At 33.1% G+C, this 21,306-nt stretch overlaps 1 protein-coding gene across 2 annotated transcripts in view; it reads right to left on the minus strand.

The window, feature by feature from the left end:
• The window catches only part of hth (homothorax), a 712,335-nt gene that overhangs the window by 368,246 nt on the left and 322,783 nt on the right, over positions 1 to 21,306 (minus strand). For both annotated transcript variants that reach the window (XM_067760647.1, XM_067760646.1), the window contains exon 7: positions 14,312 to 14,435. In XM_067760647.1, coding sequence (XP_067616748.1) covers positions 14,312 to 14,435 — 124 coding nt within the window. The remainder of the gene's footprint in view (positions 1 to 14,311; positions 14,436 to 21,306) is intronic.

Here is a 21,306-nt window from a genome sequence, read left to right on the forward strand (position 1 = left end):
AATTTATAATGGCTGCAGAGACCCTGCAGTCAAAAGCCACTAGAATTGTTTGGGGTTATTCATACTAGTTGGTGTTAGAACAGTTTATTGACTACAATTTGGTGGCGTTATTCATACTAGTTAGTATTTCATTTTGATTTTGTCTGTCGAACTCGATGGAATGCGCTAATGGTTTCTGCAGGCAATTTGCAATACATACTTCAGTTAAGAAGGCTAGGCACATACCACCTCACCGTTACTTTTGCAGATTAAAGAAGCCATTAAAAGAGCCATGCCTCTTAAATTAATAGGCACAGATGGAATAGCTATGCCGATGCTAAAATACTTTGGGTATAAGAGCTTCGGCTACCTAACTAGTTTGTCAATTGATATTTCGTAGCACATCGTCGTGTTAAAAATACTAATAAGGAAAAGACGGAACTCTAACTAGTTGGGATTTTTGGCAAACTAGTATTCTTCTAGTACACAACTTATTGGTTTGACTACAGGGGAGTTACTCCAGACCTTCAAAGACAAGAAGTCACAAGGTTGAAGGTGATGGATAGAGCACTGAGCCCTCGATACCAAAGGCTAAAATTTGGATACCAAGTGAAGTCAGAGTATAAGCCAAACATGCTGAACCATCAAAATCCGAATATACATATGTATGTATCAACATGGAAAGAAGGTCCTCATGTTTTTTTCTTTATAACTTATCTACTTGATCATTGATTTCAATGAGTGATAATTTCAGCCTTCTTTTGACTCCATACAACGTCGATACGCTTGGAAATATATTTGTTATACAACCGCAGAAATATTTAAATAAATTTTCTGCTCATTAAATAAGATACAAAAAAATCGATTTTCACATGTGATTAGGCAAAAACAAATTGCGCTGACAGTTTTGCAGCCGCAACGACGGCGTCTTTACCCCAACAACAGACAACGCATTAGCAGGCAAGTATGTAGATATGCATGTTTCGTTACAAAAAAAAGAAACGAAAATTGTGTAAGTGGAATTCAGCGAATTGTGCGAACAATTTTTTCCACTTCAATAATTTAAGTGAAATTTTCACGTTAATTTCCCAATGTGGAAGAACTGAAAAATGTTACCACAGCGATAAGGACCTTAGCACGCGTAAATACACATGTACATACATACAAACAAACAAAGAGACGTACATGTGTAGCAACTTTGTAGCAACTACACAAATACATATTCACACTAAAAGAATAAAGGTGGTAAAATCAACCGAATCACGGGTCAATTCAATCGATATTTCTGTCAATTTGTAACCGTCGCGAATTTGCTGTTGAATAAATTTCGCACAAAGGATTGATTTTGGTTTAACCGTTTACCTGATTCGTCAAAAGTCAGCGACAGTTTTGTAAAAAAAAAATTTATAAAAATAAAAAACTTTTTCTGAAGTTTTTTGATGTTGCTTCTTCCAGGCCTTGGTCCCATGATTTTCGGTGTGGTAGGTATAGCACGCTATCCATCACACCAAGTTGACCGCCCTCTGTTGCGTTAATTAGCAATTCTTAATGTCACCCTAAAAATGCCAATGGAAACTGTTATTATATAACAGGGCCTGTTGATATTGCAGAGATTTCCGTGGCACGATAGTCATAACAACAAAGTTTCTCTTTAAAATTAGCAGATGCATTTCCATAATATTGACAGCTGCTCGCTGTTGAAATTACCAATGAACAGAAAAATCTGTAAGATTGATTAAGAATCTGTCATTTTTACAGAATATTGTTAATTTGAGACCAACAGTTTTACTTGTGTTGAAATTACTTTACAAGTTTGTTCTCTTGATATAAAACTCCGTGGAATCAGCCATAATGCGATGAATTTCGTTGAATTCCTGTTATTTCAAGAACAACAGACCTAATTTTTTGATTTTACTTGCTTCATTTCTTTCGGTGTAATAAGAGTTTGCAACTTCTGGCATTGAGATGAAAAATTGTGGAAAATAGATATTTCCTTCCACCGTTTTACTGTTGCCCCAATGCAGCTGATAAAATATATTTTCAACATAAATGATTGTGTGCATGAATGTTTGAATTTAACAAGTTGTTTTACAAACATAGACATTTCCTGCGCCTGCCGAGGCTACTGAATACCGCATAGAAATTGTGCAAAAATTAAAAGAAAAAGGAAAACGCAAAATATTAATGTGTAATGTTGCATCAACTGAAAAAGTGGATTTCTTTTCATGAACTCTATAGGAAAGTTCAGCATTTCGATATACAATCCTATTTCAAAATGAGTACAATTTCCTACTTGGTTGCTCCGATTGCTCTAACCAGTGCTTGAGATCTGTTGAGTTTCTGCACGAATACGTAAAATACCATTCAAATGGAAAATGTGATTTTTATCAACTGAGACAGGAATTCTTCGCAGCACATGTCAACTTTGGAGAAGCGCGCAGGAATAAAGAAGTAGTTTCTATCAATAGCGGAAGGAAGTCGATAGTTGTGGGTTGTTGGAAAAAGGTAGATTGTATTGATAGACATGATGGTTGAATTATAAGTGCAGCAAGTAATAGTTTTGCAACAGAATATGGACTTGAATTATACATGAAATCAAGCTTAATTTTGAAATTGCAAAAGTTGTTAAGGAAAATGTGTTCACATAAAATTTGCAGGGAAGGTAAATGGAACGCAGTATCTTTAGCTTTCTTTGATAGTTCGATAAGTGATTTGTTCAATCTCTGATTCCATAAAGATTTACTGACATTAAAATACAGAATATAGAAAAATACAAGACATGTTTCTGAATTTCACTTCTTTATCAGCTAGCTTTTCTGGGCTGAGTTTTGAGCTCGAAACTCCTGCATTAATACTTCATACTAGCGTTAAGGCAGATATCTCTATCTATTTATCTATATGAATGAGCCGCTGAACGCTTTGTAATTTGTCTCTAAGCATTGCCTTTTTCTTGCTACTCCTTCAATACACAATTACGTACATATGTACATATGTATACTATTGTGTGGAATATGCTCAAGCGTGTTCAACAGAGTTTGCTTTGTAAAATTGGATTTTTTATATTAGATTTTTTCCATAAGAACTTGATATGCCTATAATTCAACTTACAATCACGATGAGTAATAATTATATATGTAAATTGTTGTTGCTGGTGTACTACAGAAAAGTCTTACATAAGGTATGTATGTATACATGATTGTGTAAAATATATAGAATTTATGTATACATAAGTACAACAGACTCACTTCCGTTTAAATCATACATTCATTACATCATTAATTTATATTTAATCCAAATTTGCCAGTATCACTTTGTTTTCGTGTGCAATAAATATATTTTATTGCTAATAATTTGACATTTAAATTGATAATTGAAATATATAGAGCAAATATGCATGATACAAATCAATTCCGAGTAATGAAAGAAAAACTGACGTAACTAAGTGATGATAAGGAGATTTAATTTTTTTGTATTTAAAGTGCAATAGCAAATTTTAATTAATATGTATTACTTATGAGACAGCCTTAACAACCCCTAAAAAATGTTTGGTATCTTCGTGTTCGCAGTAAAAGCTACGAAATCCTTGTTTCTTTCAAAATGATTCTCACGGAAAGGAAGTATACTTCTGTTCTAAAATTAGATTAAAATAAAAATTTCTTACATCAAGGGCCTTTAGCTCTCAATTTTCACTGCAAGAAAAAAATCTGGTAAAATCCGTCGAATTAATTAAGTCAATTCGACCCAAATTTCTGTCAATTTTTATTCAAGGCTAACAGCTGCTAAATTAACTTCTGATAATTGGTGATTATAACTTGACTGTTTCAACAGTCAAATCAACAAAAGATAGATGTATTTCAATATTCCTGTCACCCTAAGAATACGAATGAAAAATGTTAAAGAACAATTTTTTTTACATTAGAACAAGAGTAAAGGCTGTTGATATAACAAAGATTTTTCCGGCACCAAGGTCATAAGAACAAAATAGTGAGCGCCTTGAGTGTAAGTTTTTCTTTCAAATTAGCCGATGCTTTTGTATAACATTGACAGTTTTGCGCCATTTAAATTACCAATAAAAACAGTCCTTTTAAAAGAAAAAACAGTTAGATAAATTGAGAATCTGTCATTTTTGGAGAACATTGTTTACTAGGGCGATTGTCTCTTCTGTTGGACTAAACAAATTTTTGGCTGTTAGAAAAAAAAATTGGTTGAATTAACTATAATGCGGTTATTTTCACTGAGCTTCTGTTAGTTTAAGAACTCATAATATTTGTTCATTTTACTAGCGTGATTTCCTTTGAAGTATAAGCCTGCCCACACGGCACATAATTGATTTCATTATACATTCAGAAACATTTCCCTACTTCAACTATTTCGGTGCAATTTTGGGGCAATTTCTGGATCACCTCTATATTACTTTCGGAATCATTTCCAGACAATCTGACTTGGCAGAATTCACACAGGATCACTTTGAGATTATTTTAGGGTTTCACTTTGTAACAACTTCAGAAACAATTTTAAACTCCTTCAAAACAATTTCAGGAGAGTTATGGGATCATTTTAGAACTGCTTCGAAATTATTTTCGATATTATTTCGAGAATTTCGGTAAATATTTGGAACGACTTTAGGTATACTTCAGGATAATTTTAAGGATCATTTTGAAAGAAATTTGAAGGAAATTTCGAAGTAGCTTCAGGATCACTTCTAGATTATTTCTGGAAACATTGCAAGACCATTTCAGAGCACATATGGAACAATTTCAGGATCTTTACATCAATATTTTAAGTATCACTTTATGATAAGTTCATGGTAATTTCGGGATCTTCTCGGGAGATTTGCGGTATCATTTCAGGACTTCTTCGGGACTATTTTCGGAATTATTTCGAACCTTTTCCAGAACAAATTTGGAACGAATTATGTAGCACTTCAAGATTATTTTAAGGATTGTTTCGAAATAATTTCGTTGGTTTTTTTGGGGCACTTATTGGAGCACTTATAGATTATTTCGGAGTCAATTTGCACCGATTTGAGAAGCACTTAAGGATTATTTAAAGGATCGTTTCGGTACCATTTCATTACAATTTTGGAGCAACCATAGGATCAATTCGAGATTATTTCCGGAATTATTTCAGGATCAATTCGGAAATATTTTAGGTATCATATTTAAGCAACCTATGAACCGTTTTGAGACCAATTCGAAACCAATACAGGACCGTTACAGGATCACTTCGGGACTATTTCAGGTAACATTGCCGAACAACTTTTGGATCATATCGAGACTATTTGAAAACATTTAAGGACTCTTACAAGATTATTTCAGGACTATTTTCGAAAGGCTAATTGGGGACAGGGATTTCTTCTACGTTTTCCAACTAGTAGTCATGATAGAATTAACCAATATGACTTCGGCGAAAGCCTAGTCACATAATTTTTTTGTAGTGTTCTCAGTCGCTACACTACGCTCATAGAAATCTTTTGCCCAAGTATTTTCGTTTAACGACCCTTATACCCTAACAAACCCACTGCTCACTCAGTTATTGTTAATATCCTGCTGATTTGTTTATTTTAAGCTTATGTTACAGGAAAATATCAAATAAAAACAACAACATTAATGTAGTGCAGCTGGGTTGATTATTTGTATTTAGTATAACGTATCAAAAAAAAAAAAACACCAACACTGTGGTGGTGGTGGCTAGAAGTGGGCTGCGCGGCTGCAAGGTAAACTGTCACTCAAAACATCAGTTTAACTCATACCCACTCTACTTAAATATTGCGGGTTTTGAATTTTAAATGGATAACGAACGAAAATTGGCATTAGCGGATGTGCTGCATATGTTGAGGATTTAAAAATTTATTTAGACACAAGTATTGTGGTATTTGTGGTGGCTAAGACAACAACTTTTCACCGCCTTGTTTAAGGGCGTTAAGTACGTGTAATCTGAATTTATTGCAATTGCATAGAAAACTTATAATTATATATACTTTGGTTCTTATTTACTTAGCTAAGAGAAATGTTTTCCCTAATTAGCCTACGAAATACTTCTACCCTACAAGTGGTCCAAACAGTGATATATTCGGAAAAAACATATTAATACAAATAGATGAACTGAAAAAAAGATGAGAGGGAAGAGGTAAGCGGAGAGAAAGTTGAAAGGAAGATGACCTTTCTCATTCTTGGAAAGAACGATGGGGAAAGTGCGGCTCGATTTTTCATAGGGCTTGGCTAGATTTTCCTTTTTAATACTTCCCCTTGTAGAGCATCGGATGCTCTTTGTTTCCGAATGCTTTTGACGGTTGGTCCAGCTAGTGTCGTCTATCTAGATATTGTCTTGTTCCCCTAAGTTGTCCCTGAGCAAGCAAAAAAGTGTACTGAGTTCTTGATAGTTTATTTGTGACCTGGATGGGTCATCGATAGTTTACTAAATGGGCCAAAGTCCGTTTTTCCTTAAACAAAGAAAGTCTTGATGAATTTTTATTATGAATTTTTGACTTTGTATTTATTGTTCAAAATTTAATTCTTAAATAAAGCTGCCGTGAGCACCATTTCACTTATTTACGGCATATACCAAACTTTCTATCAAATCAGCGTCTATAAAATAAAAAAAAAAGCCTTTTTTGAATGGGCTGACTTCTTAAGTGCCGAATTTCTACATAACATTTGCGGAGATGACTTTTTAAGTTCCCGGGAGGCAAGGCCTCTTAAATCAGATGTCTGTATGGATGCCAGGGCTTCTGAGTTTTCAGCAGAAACTGTTTGTTCAATATTTCATTTCTCTCCTTTATGGGAAGAGTTCTCACCTTACTATGTAGAATATTTTCTGCAGACATAAGAAGACATCCATTGACAGTTCATAGCACAATGTTTAAACAGGTCGGCAAAGGAAACCTCCGGTGTTTTTCTTCAATGCTCGGCGACCATATTGGAGACGCGTAACACATAAGACGCCGGCCAATTGCTTTATAAGTGGCTACGAGCTTTTCTTTGCCTTTCTCCTTAGTGCTGCCGGCGAGAGACTTGAGGATTTAGTTGCATTTTTGGACTTTGGGTACAAGTGCGGTAGCATATCCGCCAAAATGTAGGACCAGATCGAACGTCACAGCAAGTATTTTGGGCGTAAGACAGTCGATAACGAAATACCATCGACGTGGATGTCCAATATGGTCGACATTTGCTTTGACCACGTTGTAAATAAGGTCGCCGAGGATTTAGTCGGTGGCAGTGCCAAATTTTTCGAGGTGGAACAAAATATTTTCTAAGATCCTAGAAACGATTTTTTTACAAACAAATTCTACCGCAAATAAGATTAATGAATTTACTTATTAGACTGCAGTCATAAAAATGCATATATTCTTAAATTTCTACTGTGAAGAAGACCTTTTAAAAAATTTAAGTATAAATCAATAGTATTAGCTTCGCCTAATAAACTTCAACATAAATTCATCATTTTAATTACTTTTGTAAAATTGCGCCACGCCTAGTTTATGAGAAAAACCTTAAAAGCACAAAAAAATCAGAAACTATACACAACAATACTGGAAACTTAAGACGGTAGAACCAGTGAAGATGTAAAAAATAAATTGACTAGACGTGGATAGTAAAAAATCTTTTTAGCGGCAAAGTTAAAAACAAATCACAATTGAGCGCAAAATTTTGTATTTTAATAAAAAAAAAAAAAAACTTTAAAATATTAAAAAATAAATCTTTGTGCAAAGCTGAAAATCTCATTTTTATTATTTCTACAGCCACTTTTGGGCGCTTAAAGCATAGTAAGCCGATTTTTTTTTCGTATGTCTACAAAGCATTAAAATACTTCTAAAAAACACAAAACAGAAAAACATAATAAAAATACAAACGATCTTCGCACATACTTACCATTGATGGCATAGCAGACAGATGGGCGCGCATGCGTACTTTGCGCATAAAATGCATTATCATTGCCTGCTGTTAAGGCGCACTGCATCGCGCAGCTGCAACAATCGTTGGCGGATGGTAAGTGGTGTAGTAGATCTTATAACGCACCAATGCGCATTTAGTTACAATTTTTGCCTATCACCGTAAATAATTCATTATGCTGAATGTATGTGCAGGTATAAAAGTATCTAGATACATATTATGCAAGTAGTGCCACAAAGGTGACCGCTTGCGCTTCACTTTCAAAGTGTTTGGTTGAAGTGTTTTGTTGAAAAAACTCTTTTCTTTGCTCCTGCTTTTATTGTTTAACGTTTTTTTTTTTCATAATAATGAATTTTTTTGCTTTGTTTTATGTTAAAGATGAGTACAAGTGTTGCTTGAGTTCGACTTTTGAAGTATACTTTAAAGGTGTTGTTACAATTGTTTTTCTTTGAAGTTGTTTTTTTGTTTCTATTTCTGTATGGTTTGAGGAGAACGCGGCCTATTTTCAAAGAGCTTTTCATTCACATGATAGTGTGCTGCAAGTATTCAGCTATTTTTTAATTTCTGCTTGTAGTGGATATCACAGAATCAGTGTCACCACCTCAAAAATATAGACTTGATATCTTTTCGAATTTATTAAACAGTGTTCAAATATATATTCGAGTTTTTGTTCCATGGTCTGTAATTTTTCTTCACCTATATATTTTTCAACTTACCACTACCATGCTGAAATGAAAGACAGAGGAAAACCCACATAACCCCGAAACGTTTTAAATTTTTTACTCAAATTTTTTAAGTAGTTTTGGAATAAGTGAAAAAACGTTTCAAATTTATATTTGGTCAAAACAGGCAGTAAGGGTAAGTTAGGTTAAACTGGATCGTCCGTAAGGACATCACATGGACTGAATGAGTCCATAGTGCTGCCAGAGGTTTGCTCAACCATCAAACTGTAAAATCCTGTGACGCAGATGGCAGTTTCCAATCAAAATACCCATTATGAGCCTACAGTACCTACTTTCAATGATAAAAGTAACTTTTTTAGTCTAAGGTTGTAAGACCTGCATATGATCTTTAACATTTTACCGCCTGGCGCTTAAGCCTTCGATTTTTCGACCGAGCAAACGATTATACTGGAGGGTCTAAAATTTTTTACAAAGAATATGGAAAAACACAGCCCACTCAATATTTAGGTGATAAAATTTTGAATTTCCCTACATACCAATACAACTAGATTACTCTATCTGACTAAATAATGAGTTATCATACAATTGAATAAAAGGAATAATCAAATATGAATACTTTTGATGATCAAAAACTGAAAATCATTTTTCGACCACTTTTTGGAATCATTTTTGAAGTCTTTTGATGATTAAATTTTAATATTTCATAAAAGTCAACAAAAAGAATAATCAAATATGCTTACCTTTCGATGAAAAAAAACTGAATATAGTTTTTCAATCACATTTCGGAATCATATTTGAATTAAATGTGTTTACTTTAAGTGATCGAAAATTTATAATCATTTTTAATTCAGCTTTCTGAAACTTTTATGAATATATTTGTTGACTGAATAATGAACTTTATACTTGTTATAATTTTACTTTTCATTAAAAATCTTATTTTTTCACATACATATATTTTTTCAATCATGAAGCTGTGAAAAATATATAAAAATTTTATTATTTACACAAAAGATATTCTTCAAGACAAAAAATAATGTAAATGCTGCTCGTGACCGAAGATTTCCTCAACCATTTCTCCGCATTCGGCTTCCCAGAAAATACATAACGGTTGGACAATACAAAGGTTGTGAGCTATTTGGACCCCAGGTAAGTGAAACTATCTTGACATACTTGGATACGGCTTCGAAATCCCGTATCGTGTCCATATTTTAAGATGTAGACGATAGTAACTGACGTTGGATGTTGTAGTCGCAGGTGTATATATTGTTTGCGAGTTACCTGTGGTTCGAATAGCTCACTTCCGCATGCTTTCTTCCCCTGAGATTATTATGTAACATCTTATTTTGAATGAGATATGAAGAATAAATGCATGATAATCGCATTCAAAAATCTCAACCAAAGCAATTGAAATATGTTCACGAATATAAACAGAAAATGACTGTGAAAAGTAGTCAAATATTATATACTATAAAACAATTAAAACTCAATTTTACAATGATATCAAATATGAATAAAAAGCGTTGCGAAATAGGAATCAAAAATTATTATTAAAGAATGAGCACATTTAGGTTACATTTTTCTCCCAACGATACATTAATTTTCGAACAGAAAATGCTTTTAAATTTGAACGTTTTTAATCATCTTGGGGTATGATATTGAAATATTTTTTGATCAAAATTTTCAAAAAATGCTGGCTGGGAGAGAATAAAAAAAGTACATATGGCGCCGTGAAGTATGCAAGAATTTTTATATTTAATTAAATTGAATTCTTTTTCGCAAACGAACAATATTAGAATGCTTTCATTGTGCATAGCTACATAATCAGTTTTCTTCCTTTCTAGAGAGCAAAAGGTCAATACCACGATGGTTTTTCGGGTCAAATTTTTCCCTTTTGAAAAAGAAAATAGCTTTCCCCTGAGAAGTTTGCGGTTAATTTTATTGATATTCTATTACTTTTTATTATTTCAAACATTAAGTTATGATCTTAGGCTAATATATTTAAGATTTTACTCGATTTTCAGCTCAACAATCTTATTGAAGAATTTCAAATTTCTTTAAAGTCAATAATAATTATATTACTCGTTTTTGTTTTAAAACTAAAAAGCTCCTCATGATTTGGGACTCGCACGCTTTTTTTTTTTTGTGTAAATTTTGTCTTCGATTCAAATTTGCCCCATTGTAGAAATCAATTTTTTAGTTTCTCTGGACAGACCTACGTACTTAACCATCTAATTGATGAATTTCTGCAACATAATTATTTTATAGCATACACTTACTGCTTTGCTGAAATTTGACCCGCAGATTTGATGGCGTGACATTTTAAAACACTTATATGTATATGTATCTAGTATCAACTTCTTTTATATTTCCTGTCTTCTCCGCTTTATTGCATTTTCAGCCGCAAAACATTTCAAACTCTTAACGACCTCTGAAACATCATTTTATTATCTTCCCAACAATGGATTATGGGACCAAGGGACTTAAAGGCTTAACATGATTCTACGAGAGACTTTGTTTGCCCTTTAAACTTGATGAGTTCAGTTATTACTTTACTCCTAAATGTATGCTATGAAAATAGAACTTGTTATGAGACAGCGGTTGCGTTCTCAAGTATATACTATGCAGCTTTCCCGAAAAAACTATTTGCTGTGAAAATTATGTGGCTCATTCAACCCGAACTTGAAAGCCACAGTTATTGGAGTTGATGCTCCTGAAATGTATAGAAAAACTCATTTATCGTTGGTAAAAAAAGTGAACCTAGAAGAATGCAAAGAGAAAAAGAAAGATGATATACGACAACAAGGTCATTCCATTATCTTATTTTCCTTTATCTTTGAAAAGTAGCATAGTTCAACTCTAAGCATCTAGCTGGAAAACGAAGAACCACTTTTAGGCGACTTTAAAGGATTGAAGTGAATAAATTCCAGGCTGCTGCATGGATTCATACCTTCAATGGAATGTCATATTACCAAATAACTTACGCATTATTTTTGAGGCGGTGAATCGAAAACAACAACAAAAGAACTTTTTTATAATAATTGAGAATTTTTTATGAAACAAAACAAAGACATTTGCCAAAACTTTCTTATATCGATCCATCCTTAGCGAAAACAAATACTTTTCAAATAAATGATAATCAAGATGTTATCTTTAACTTAGCATACTTTTAGGCACTCGCTTGTATGTTTTCATTGTACTCCCAGTTTTATTTTGAGCTATAAGCAGCGAAAAAAGAGTGATCGAGTAGCTCACAGTTTGGAGGACCTAACTTCAGCACCTGGATTTTGTTATAACTGAGAACAAAATGCTTGCTTGGTCTACAGTCAGTGCTCTTTTTCATCAAACGGTTCAATGTTTTTTTTCTCACTAAAACCCGTGCGATTTAAGTGCTGTCTATTATTCTTTTAAACAACTTCTTTGTTTTTTTGTTTTTTCATAAGTTTGTAAGAAGAGAAGCATAATTTATTTAATTTGTTAACAGCCAAAACTATGTCAATTTTACTTCAATAGTTTAGAGTATATTGGAATGACCAAAATAACAACATACGAGTTTTTAAAAGCGGCTGTTAAACAAGCGAGTAAGGCACAACATAAATCCGTTGCAGATGTTCTATCAACGTACCCCTGAAATTTTGGGTCTGTCTTTTGCAATTTTTTTCCGCCCAGTCTAATGTACATTCAAAAAACATTTTATTTTCTTTAAAATCATTTACGCATCGATCTGCAGATTTGCCAAATATTTCCTTTCAGTATACACAATTACATTAAATCAAAATGTTACGCAAAAGTTAATTTGCAAAATAGCGAAAAATTGCCAGTATCAGGAACAACAGCAAACACACCTCTTTTTTTCGACACAGTTGCCACAAAAAGAGAAACACCATAATTTGACGGCCTACTACGAAATCAGCGCATCCGTATGAATAAAAGTAGATAGAGAACAACAATAAAAACAGTTACAAAATCATGCGTATGCCACAACCCCTAAAAGTAGACAATGTAAAATGCGAATAAGAAAAAAATTGAAATTTTAACGAACGGGCTGTTGCACGCACAACACAAATGATGGCGTGGCGCCGCCGCTGTCAGAAAAGGCAATTCTTGAACGGTAACAACAATAATGCATTATCATATTTCGCATTTATGAGGACGGAATGATGAAATGACGAACTATTGGGCTGCCTTCAAACAAAGAGTGGTTGGTTTTATTATTGCGTTTGATGTTGTTTTTGTTGTATACATTTTCGTCTTTCGCTTTTTGTGGTGCGAAGGGTGCGCATCAAATTTCCACCTCTTTTGTCTGCGTGCGCAACATACAAACACACACATGCACAAATGTGTAGCAATTTTTCGTTTGCTGTTTTATTGTCATTTTGTGTTTTATAATTTTTTTATTTGGCTATGCGAACCTTTCTGCGTCACTATTCGAAAAATGTTTCAGGGTGTTTTTGGTGTTGGCGCGCACATCACACGGCTCACATCACATCACATCATATTGTAAAAAAACCATCAAAATTAACGCGCATTCATCAGCGACAGCATCAGCAACAACAACAACAACAACATGGAACAATCATTGCGCAAAAGCAGTAGCAACAACAACGCCAACAATAGTCACATTGTAAAGCTTGACGTTGGTAACATGCGTTTGTGACAAACTGAAGTACGAAAAGTACCGAATAATACTAGTCATAAATAAAAAAGCAGGGCAGTTATGTATAAAATAAAAGCAACAACAATAACAAACACAATAAGCACAATAGCAACAACAAGCGCGAGTTGCAAAAGAGAAAAAAAGATGCCATCATAAAAGTTGACAAACAAGCAACACCAGTTAAATGTGACAATAATAACAACAAAAAGTACAACTACAACAACAAAATGCGAACAACCATCAAAGGTTCAACAACAATTTTACTTCACTCGAATAGCGCGTCAACGACTTTTGAACCATTTTTTTTACTTTAGATCGCATCAGCAGTCAAAATAAAATTGTTGAATCTAAAAAAAAGCAACTCAGTAAAAATGATAAAAGGAAGGATGTTAGCAAATCTAAAGGTGGAAGGTTGTGGCGACTAAAAAAAATTGTATTAATTCGTGTTTGAAAATACATCTGCATCTATGTGTGCATCTAACAAAGGCCCGTAGGAGGACGTATGTATTTGAAATGACTCAAATTCAATGAGCTTTAGAGATTTTGCAGATTTGTTTAAATGCATGCTTTTGTTTTATATTTAGGAAAGTGCTTTCTGCCAGATCATTAAATCTGTTTCGGTTCATTTATACCTGCTAAAACAATTGGCCATACCTTCCAACATAGGCCGCAGCTTTAGCGACAGGGCGTGACCTGATAGCAGGCCCTGGCGACGCCCAAATCAGGGACATAAACCTGCGCATCAGATAGATCGTTGACCAATACAAGGCGAATTGGGAGGAACATCTAAAGAACTGTAGTATCTCTGCCGGTGTCGGTAAGCTATGTTCTACCGTAACATCCCTTTCAAATCCGAATTTGCACAAGGGAAAAAGCGAGCACAAAATTGTATTTGCACAGTGTTTTCAGTTTATCAAAATATTTTTGAGTTATGCTTTTCAAAGTGTATTTTTTTATTTGGCAAATTTATCTCCCGAAAGCGTTTCCTTAACTTTTTTCTCTAAAAACTTCATGTTTTACATCTTCCATAATTTCGCTTCGCAAAATCAGAAATTCTATGAAAATATTATACATATATTTACGAGTATATATGTCACACTTACCAGGGTCTGATGTGTCTAAGACAGGTGGTTGTTGTGATAATGGGCCAGGTGTACTACCAGCGCCCGGCGATCTAGCATCATCGTTCATGGCGCCGCCATACGATAATTGTGAACTAGGAGGCCGCTAAAGATTGTTAAGAAAAAAGAGAAAAAAAATTGTATTAAAAATTATGTATTGCATATATCAAGTTATTTGTGTTAAATAAATTTATTGTATCTTATATAAGTAAATGCGTAAAATTTTAATGCTAAGTCGTAAATTAATTAAAACTAAAATTTTAAAATATATGATAACAAACAAAACCAACATACTTATGTACATAACATTTAAATAAATTAAGTAAACTTTTACATATAAGCGCAACGTGGCGCGCTCTGTTGTAAGTAAAGCAGTGGTGCATTCAAGAGTTTCGTAGAGCTTCGTTAAACCGTTCGGCATTCACCTACATATTGTGTGAGCGCAGAGACGGAGATTCAGTAAAGTAAGCAGTCAATCAGTTTTAGCTTGCACTTCAAGTAGTAAACATCTCTTGCATGAATTCTATGCTCAAACATTCTTCATTTAAACACATATCTACTACTACAAAAATAGGTGCGTTTGAATTCGAATACTTGCGGCCGTTGTGCATCACTGAAGTAAAGTCATGGCTAGTTGATTTTTAGATACGATGTCGTTGTGTTCTGCACGAGCGTAATTCAATGAGGGTTAAGCGCAGAGTTCAAAGCGTTGGTTGTTTGTTATATTAGAGTGCACATTTCGATTTCAACACACACCACTTATAAATGCTTAATTGTGTATTCTGGAGAGAGATTTACTTTCGAAAGGTTTCTTTTTTTTTTTTGTAATACCTATTGTGTAATTTCGCAGAAAAAAACTACATTCAAATCACGTAAAATTTCGAATTTCGAAACACATTTTTAATTTTAATTTACATATTTGGTAATATAGGTAATATAGTTCCCAGCAGGGACGGAAAATAATTATTATTTGTTGTCGGAAAAAGTCCTGGTCAAAAAATTGTCCTAGGTGAAAATGTTTGAGTTCCTAGGTATACCCATAGCAATATCATGTCGAATCATGCATCCTTTTTATTTTTCGAACTTTTTCCATAAAAATCCACATATAAAAGTAAAATCTGTATTTTTATTTTTTGAGTCCGATAGAACTAGTTAAACTCGGACTTTTAAAAATAAAAGTCCGGAAATAAAAGTTAAATCCGGACTTTTATTTTTTAAGGCCAAAATAAAAGTCCTGCTTGATAACAAAGAAACGGCTTATCCGAAATAAAAAAAATTAAAAAAAAAAATTTTAATTCGGATAAGTAGTTTCTTTGTTATCAAGCAGGACTTTTATTTTGGGCTTAGAAATAAAAGTCCGGATTTTCTTTTATTTCCGGACTTTTATTTTTAAAAGTCCGATTTTAACTAGTTCTATCGGACCAAAAAATAAAAATCAGAAATTAATTTTTATCTTGATCCAAATATATTTAAAGTCCAAAATTAATAGTTTTGCAAGGAATTATATTATAAAAGGAATAACAGTTTCATCCCCTGGTTCCCAGAGATTCAATTTAGTTTTTCAATCCAGGGTAAGGCCTTAGTCGAATACTAAGCTGGTGATGTTGTCGATATTTCATCGATTTTGTAAGTATATTTATTTAAATATATATGTCACATCATTTTCATAGTTGTGTTTGCCAACATATATTGTAACGAACCTTAATGGTTCTCGATTATTTCTTGCCTTCTGTTATCGTTCGGAACACTAAACTGTCGAATAAAAAAACTCAAACTCTGTATACATAACATGAAATTTATTTACAGCACTACTATTGCAGTAGAACTTCACAATTGAAATTATTCTCGTACTTCACTTACAACATTGTTAAATCAAACTGATCCACTCTTCAATTGCCTCGTTCGCCTATTGCTTTGAGTGCTTCACCTAGCGCATACCGTCTTCTCGATTAGTTACTTGTTTACTCTGCACCTCATATTAATATATATGAGTGTATTTGTGTGAGTGATCTCGTCCGCGCTCTTTGTTGCTGTGGTGTAATGTCGTCTACGCTGTTAACTGCTGTAAACATGTGTGGGTAGCTATTTGTTGTCTTATCTATTTATATTGCTGTTGTGCTTGTGCGGAATTTATATATTAGCGGCATAGTGATGTATGAGAACTTCTAATATTCGCCATAACATCTTTGAGAAGTTTTAGAACAGCAAGAACTTCTTATTATTAGAGCTAATGAGAAGTTCTACATATAATGCTGGCAACGTAGCAACTAATCTGAACGTCAACAAGATCGCGCACATAAGAGTATTTCGAGCTTCGGGAATGTCGCAAGTCTCGACTTCTAGAGTTTCGAAATTTTCACTTCTATTCGAAACGAAATCGTAAGCTATGCTTATTATTATCGTCACGATATCCCGATCAAAATATTGAAAATTTATGTTAATTTTTAATTTGTTAAATTAAAATTTACATATTTTGCATATAACGAAATCTCATTCTAATTCACGCTAGATTATATACACACAAAAACGAGCGAAACAAATGTAATTAGCTTTAATTCAGAAAACGTGACAAACGCGTCTCAATTTATTTGTGAAAAGATGTTTAATTTCATAAGCGATGGCAATCGTGAGAATTAAGTTGAAATAAGACGCTAAGGTGTATTGCAAAGACTCTAGGTACCCATTACTCAATACAATGTCCAACAGCGAGTTAGAGGTCTTGGAATATAGCCGCGGCAGGTATGCCTGTCGTGAGGGGCTTCTACCCAAATGATTTAAGGGGCTGTGTAGCCCAAACCTTTCAAAGCACTGCCGGCACAATTTACAGCTTCTGCAACCCAATTATCAACATCACCTACCAATGCGGAATACTGTTTATTTAGCATGCTAAGCTCTTGCGAGGCTCTCATCGAACTAGGGGGTGGGGGCGGGATGGCTTAGAAGGTTCAATATCGATATATTAAATCGTTTCCGAGATGGTCGGGCTAGTACCTTTATGGTGGATGTCACCGGATCTGTATCAATATCGATAGCACTTCCCAAAGTTTTCGGGGAGTGTCTTTAACGCTATAACAAGAACAACGACGACAGTAAGAGCTTTGACTCCAAAACTAGTTTTGATATTACTCCGAGAAGTGTAATGCACCAAACTTTTTCACACTCCACTATTTTGGTGCAAATTTATAAGTACAAAAAAATTAATTTTTACATCACTCCGAAATGTATTACAATTGCACTATATGTTTTTTTGTGTTTATATCTTTTTCTTTATAATTACCACACACTTTCACTTCAAATTCTAGCCTACTTGGAATTTTTTATAAGTCAACAATTTATTTATTTTTATTATATTTCTGAAGCCAACATATTGACTAGACCAACCTGTCGGCCTGTCAAAATGTCAAAAAAATCAAACGATGAACTTCATGCACACATGCATACACACATATATGTGCATAAATGTTGTAAATACGAAAATGCATAATAATATTTTGTTTGGCTTAGAGTATAAACCTACTAACAGAATCCCAGGCAGGAAAGAAAATAAATTAACTAATTCATCAAACATGTTGTAATTCGATTAAAAAAAATGTTAACTCACTGACATATATCACAAAACGTTTAAATTGACTTTCTGGGTTCAAGTAGAAGACCTCGCTATCAAACAGCCACTAAAACAAAGTTTGTTTAAAAACGGTTTTAGTAGGTTTACACTAGAAGTCGACGATATGTATGAACTCCAGTCTATCATGGTATGTGCGTGCGCGGTCAGAGCGTCTAGACTGTGTCTAAGTTGAGGAAAACGGCCACACAGTATTAATATATTTGATATATGTACAATGTATACATTTATTTACTATTAAGCTACAAATATATGTCTAATTATTTAAAGGATTGTATGCATATACTTAGTTTATATATGTAAAAAATATAAAATTAACATGCGACTGCATGAACATATTTATGTATGAATATTAAGTAGGCCCATCAAAAAACGGTGTGAGTATTTGCGTAGTTATTGACAATGACCTTTAAGAAAAGTTGCTCGCTTTTAAGCTAGATCAGTGGTGCACAACATCGACAGAGCTTCGAGTACAAGCGCAACTTTTTTTGTAGTAGTAGGTATGTGTTACTATGAAGGATATTTGAGCATATATTTCACGCCTGAAATGTTTACTTCTTGAACTACAAGCTAAAACTGAGTAACTGTTTGCTTTACTGATGCACTGTGGCTCACACGACATCTAAGTGCACGCCGAATAGTTTTCCGATGCTCTTAAGTGCACTACTGAGCTAGAGCAATACTATCCTTGCAGTGCTCTACAGAGATTACTTCCTGCACTACTTCGCGAGATGCAGAACGGCAAGGTGTCAAACAGACTGTTTCTCTAGCAGAAAAAAGAAAATCTTGAAAGTATTTGTGATTGGGTTTAAAGCCTAGTCTTTCAATTTACAATACCGTCGGAAGCAAAATCGCAAGACATTTTTATAACTAATTCTGCTTATAGATTTTATTCTTCAAATTAAAAGGCTTTGATGAAATTATGGTATAAACCTTATATAAACACATATTTTTGGATAGCTATATGTTACATGTACGTTCATTAGAGTGGGTGAAATTTTTGGCCCATCAGGAGTATAGCAAAAACGTAATCTGCAGATGATTGTAAGAAAAATTGCCGAAGACACCGCAGCTCTAAGTCCGATTTCGCGGTCCCCACTTTTGCAAAATATATATTTTGCATTTGAATGTAGGTTTGGCTAAAAATCTACATAACTTCTGATAGAATTATAGGAAAAATATCATATTGGGCTTATTTTAAAGGTATTTTACGTACATTTCAGAATTTGTATTAATATCTGTGTTTTTAAATTTTAGTAGAGATATCAGACTTAAATTATGAGAAATTTGCCTAAAATGAACTTTCAACTAATATATTACCATTTTTAAAAAATTTCTTATGGATTTTTCTTTAGAGCTAAAATAAGTTCAGAATATTTGCAACAACTTTCGTTTAGAAAGTTTTTCTTTTTTCGAATTCGTTTTAGTAGAAAAAAATTTTCAAAAAAAACCTATATTTTCAAGTAATAAGCAGATTACGTTTTTGCTATACTCCTGATGGGAAAAAATTCATCCAAACAATTTGATCCGCTCTAACGTACATATGCCGAGTAAAGAAGTGTACGTTACCATGATTCTGAGTTTAAAACGTGCTGTTTTCTTTGTGGCGGACGCTTTTTTCTTCATTCTATAGCCAGCAATATTGACGACTTACAGTTTAAGTTACTGACGGCATATTAAAATTTGAAAGTATTTCAAGTGAGTATTAATTATATGTTGTTTGCAAAATACCTTGGCAGTACTCGTTGCTCCTAAGTACTACATACTAGAATAGCATACATTGTAGGCTTCTTCATCGAACAGCTTTAACAATAGAAAAATTGCAAGAAAAATTTTATAATAATAATGAATTGACTTATTGATGTGATGAGCTTTTAAATGCAAAAGTGATTGTTGTTTTGAAGAAATACTCAAAAATGTATGGCATTTGGTTTATTCTTATGTTGCTTTTATTTATTTAATTTAATTTATTTTTATTTAATTTAACTAATTTTTTTGTTTATTTAATTTTCTTTTATTTTATTTTTTTTAATTATATTTTATTAGTATTTTTTATTTAGTCTTTTATTTTGAATTAAATGTAAATTTTTTATTTTATATTATTCCATTGCATTTTATCTTATTTTATTTTTATATAATTTTATTTTATTTATATAATCATTTTTAATATGACTATAAAACTATTCAGTGCTTTTATATAAGATGAAATTTTTGTACTGAATTATAAACAAATAAACTAAAATAAAATAAGATAAGTAATGGTTTTATTTAATTTAATTTTTTTAATCTTTTATTTTTTGTTGTTATTTATTTTATTATTTTATCTTATCTTTTTATACCTTTCATGAAAATGAAATGGTATATTAATTTCGTCACGAAACCGAAAATTGTAAGTCCTTAAAGGAAAATAGATAGACCCACCATTAAGTATACCGAAATAATCAGGTTAAAGAGCTGAGTTGATTTAACCATGTCGGTCTGTCCGTCTGTCTGTTTGTATGCAAACTAGTCCCTCAATTTTTGAGATATCTTGATAAAATTTGGTGAGCGGGTGTATTTGGGTGTCCGATTAGACATTTGTCGGAACCGACCGGATCGGACCACTATAGCATATATCCTCCATACAACCGATTTTTCAGAAAAAGAGGATTTTTGTAATATCTTACCCAATTTAACAGATTGAAGCTTCAAACTTCACCATATACTTTCGCATATTGCAAGTATTGTTGCCTGAAAAAATTGATGAGATCAGTCGTATATATAGTATATATCCCATACAACCGATTGTTCAGATAAGGAACTTTTCGTAATTACTGCCCTATTTTAAGAGCTAGAGGCTTCAAATTTCAACGAATGCTTACGTATATAGCATATATTGTTGTCTGAAAAAAACATAAAGATCAGTGGTATACATATATAGTTTATATATGGTGGTATATATAGTATATATATATTTTTTTTTTCGCAAATTTTAGCTCCATTTTAACAGCTAGAAGCTTCAAATTTCACCGATTGCTTACGTATATAGCATATATTGTTGTCTGAAAAAATCATAGAGATCGGTTGTATATATAGTATATATCTCATACAACCGATTGTTCAGATAAGAAACTTTGCGCAATTTCTGCCCCTTTTTTACGGCTAGAAGCTTCAAAATTCATCAAATTTCATCAAATAGTTACGTTTACGTCATATATTGTTGAAATACGTGATTCGTAGTCATAGCTTTTACACGCAGACCACAAAAAACTTGAAACTTTGCATCCTCACACAAAGTACCTACCTGTTTTTTATTTTATATTTATCTTAAAAATCGTTAAGGTATGTAGATCTGTTCACTATATATTTCTTATCT

The sequence above is a fragment of the Eurosta solidaginis genome, chromosome 1, assembly GCF_040869045.1.
Source record: "Eurosta solidaginis isolate ZX-2024a chromosome 1, ASM4086904v1, whole genome shotgun sequence".
NCBI lineage: Eukaryota > Metazoa > Arthropoda > Insecta > Diptera > Tephritidae > Eurosta > Eurosta solidaginis.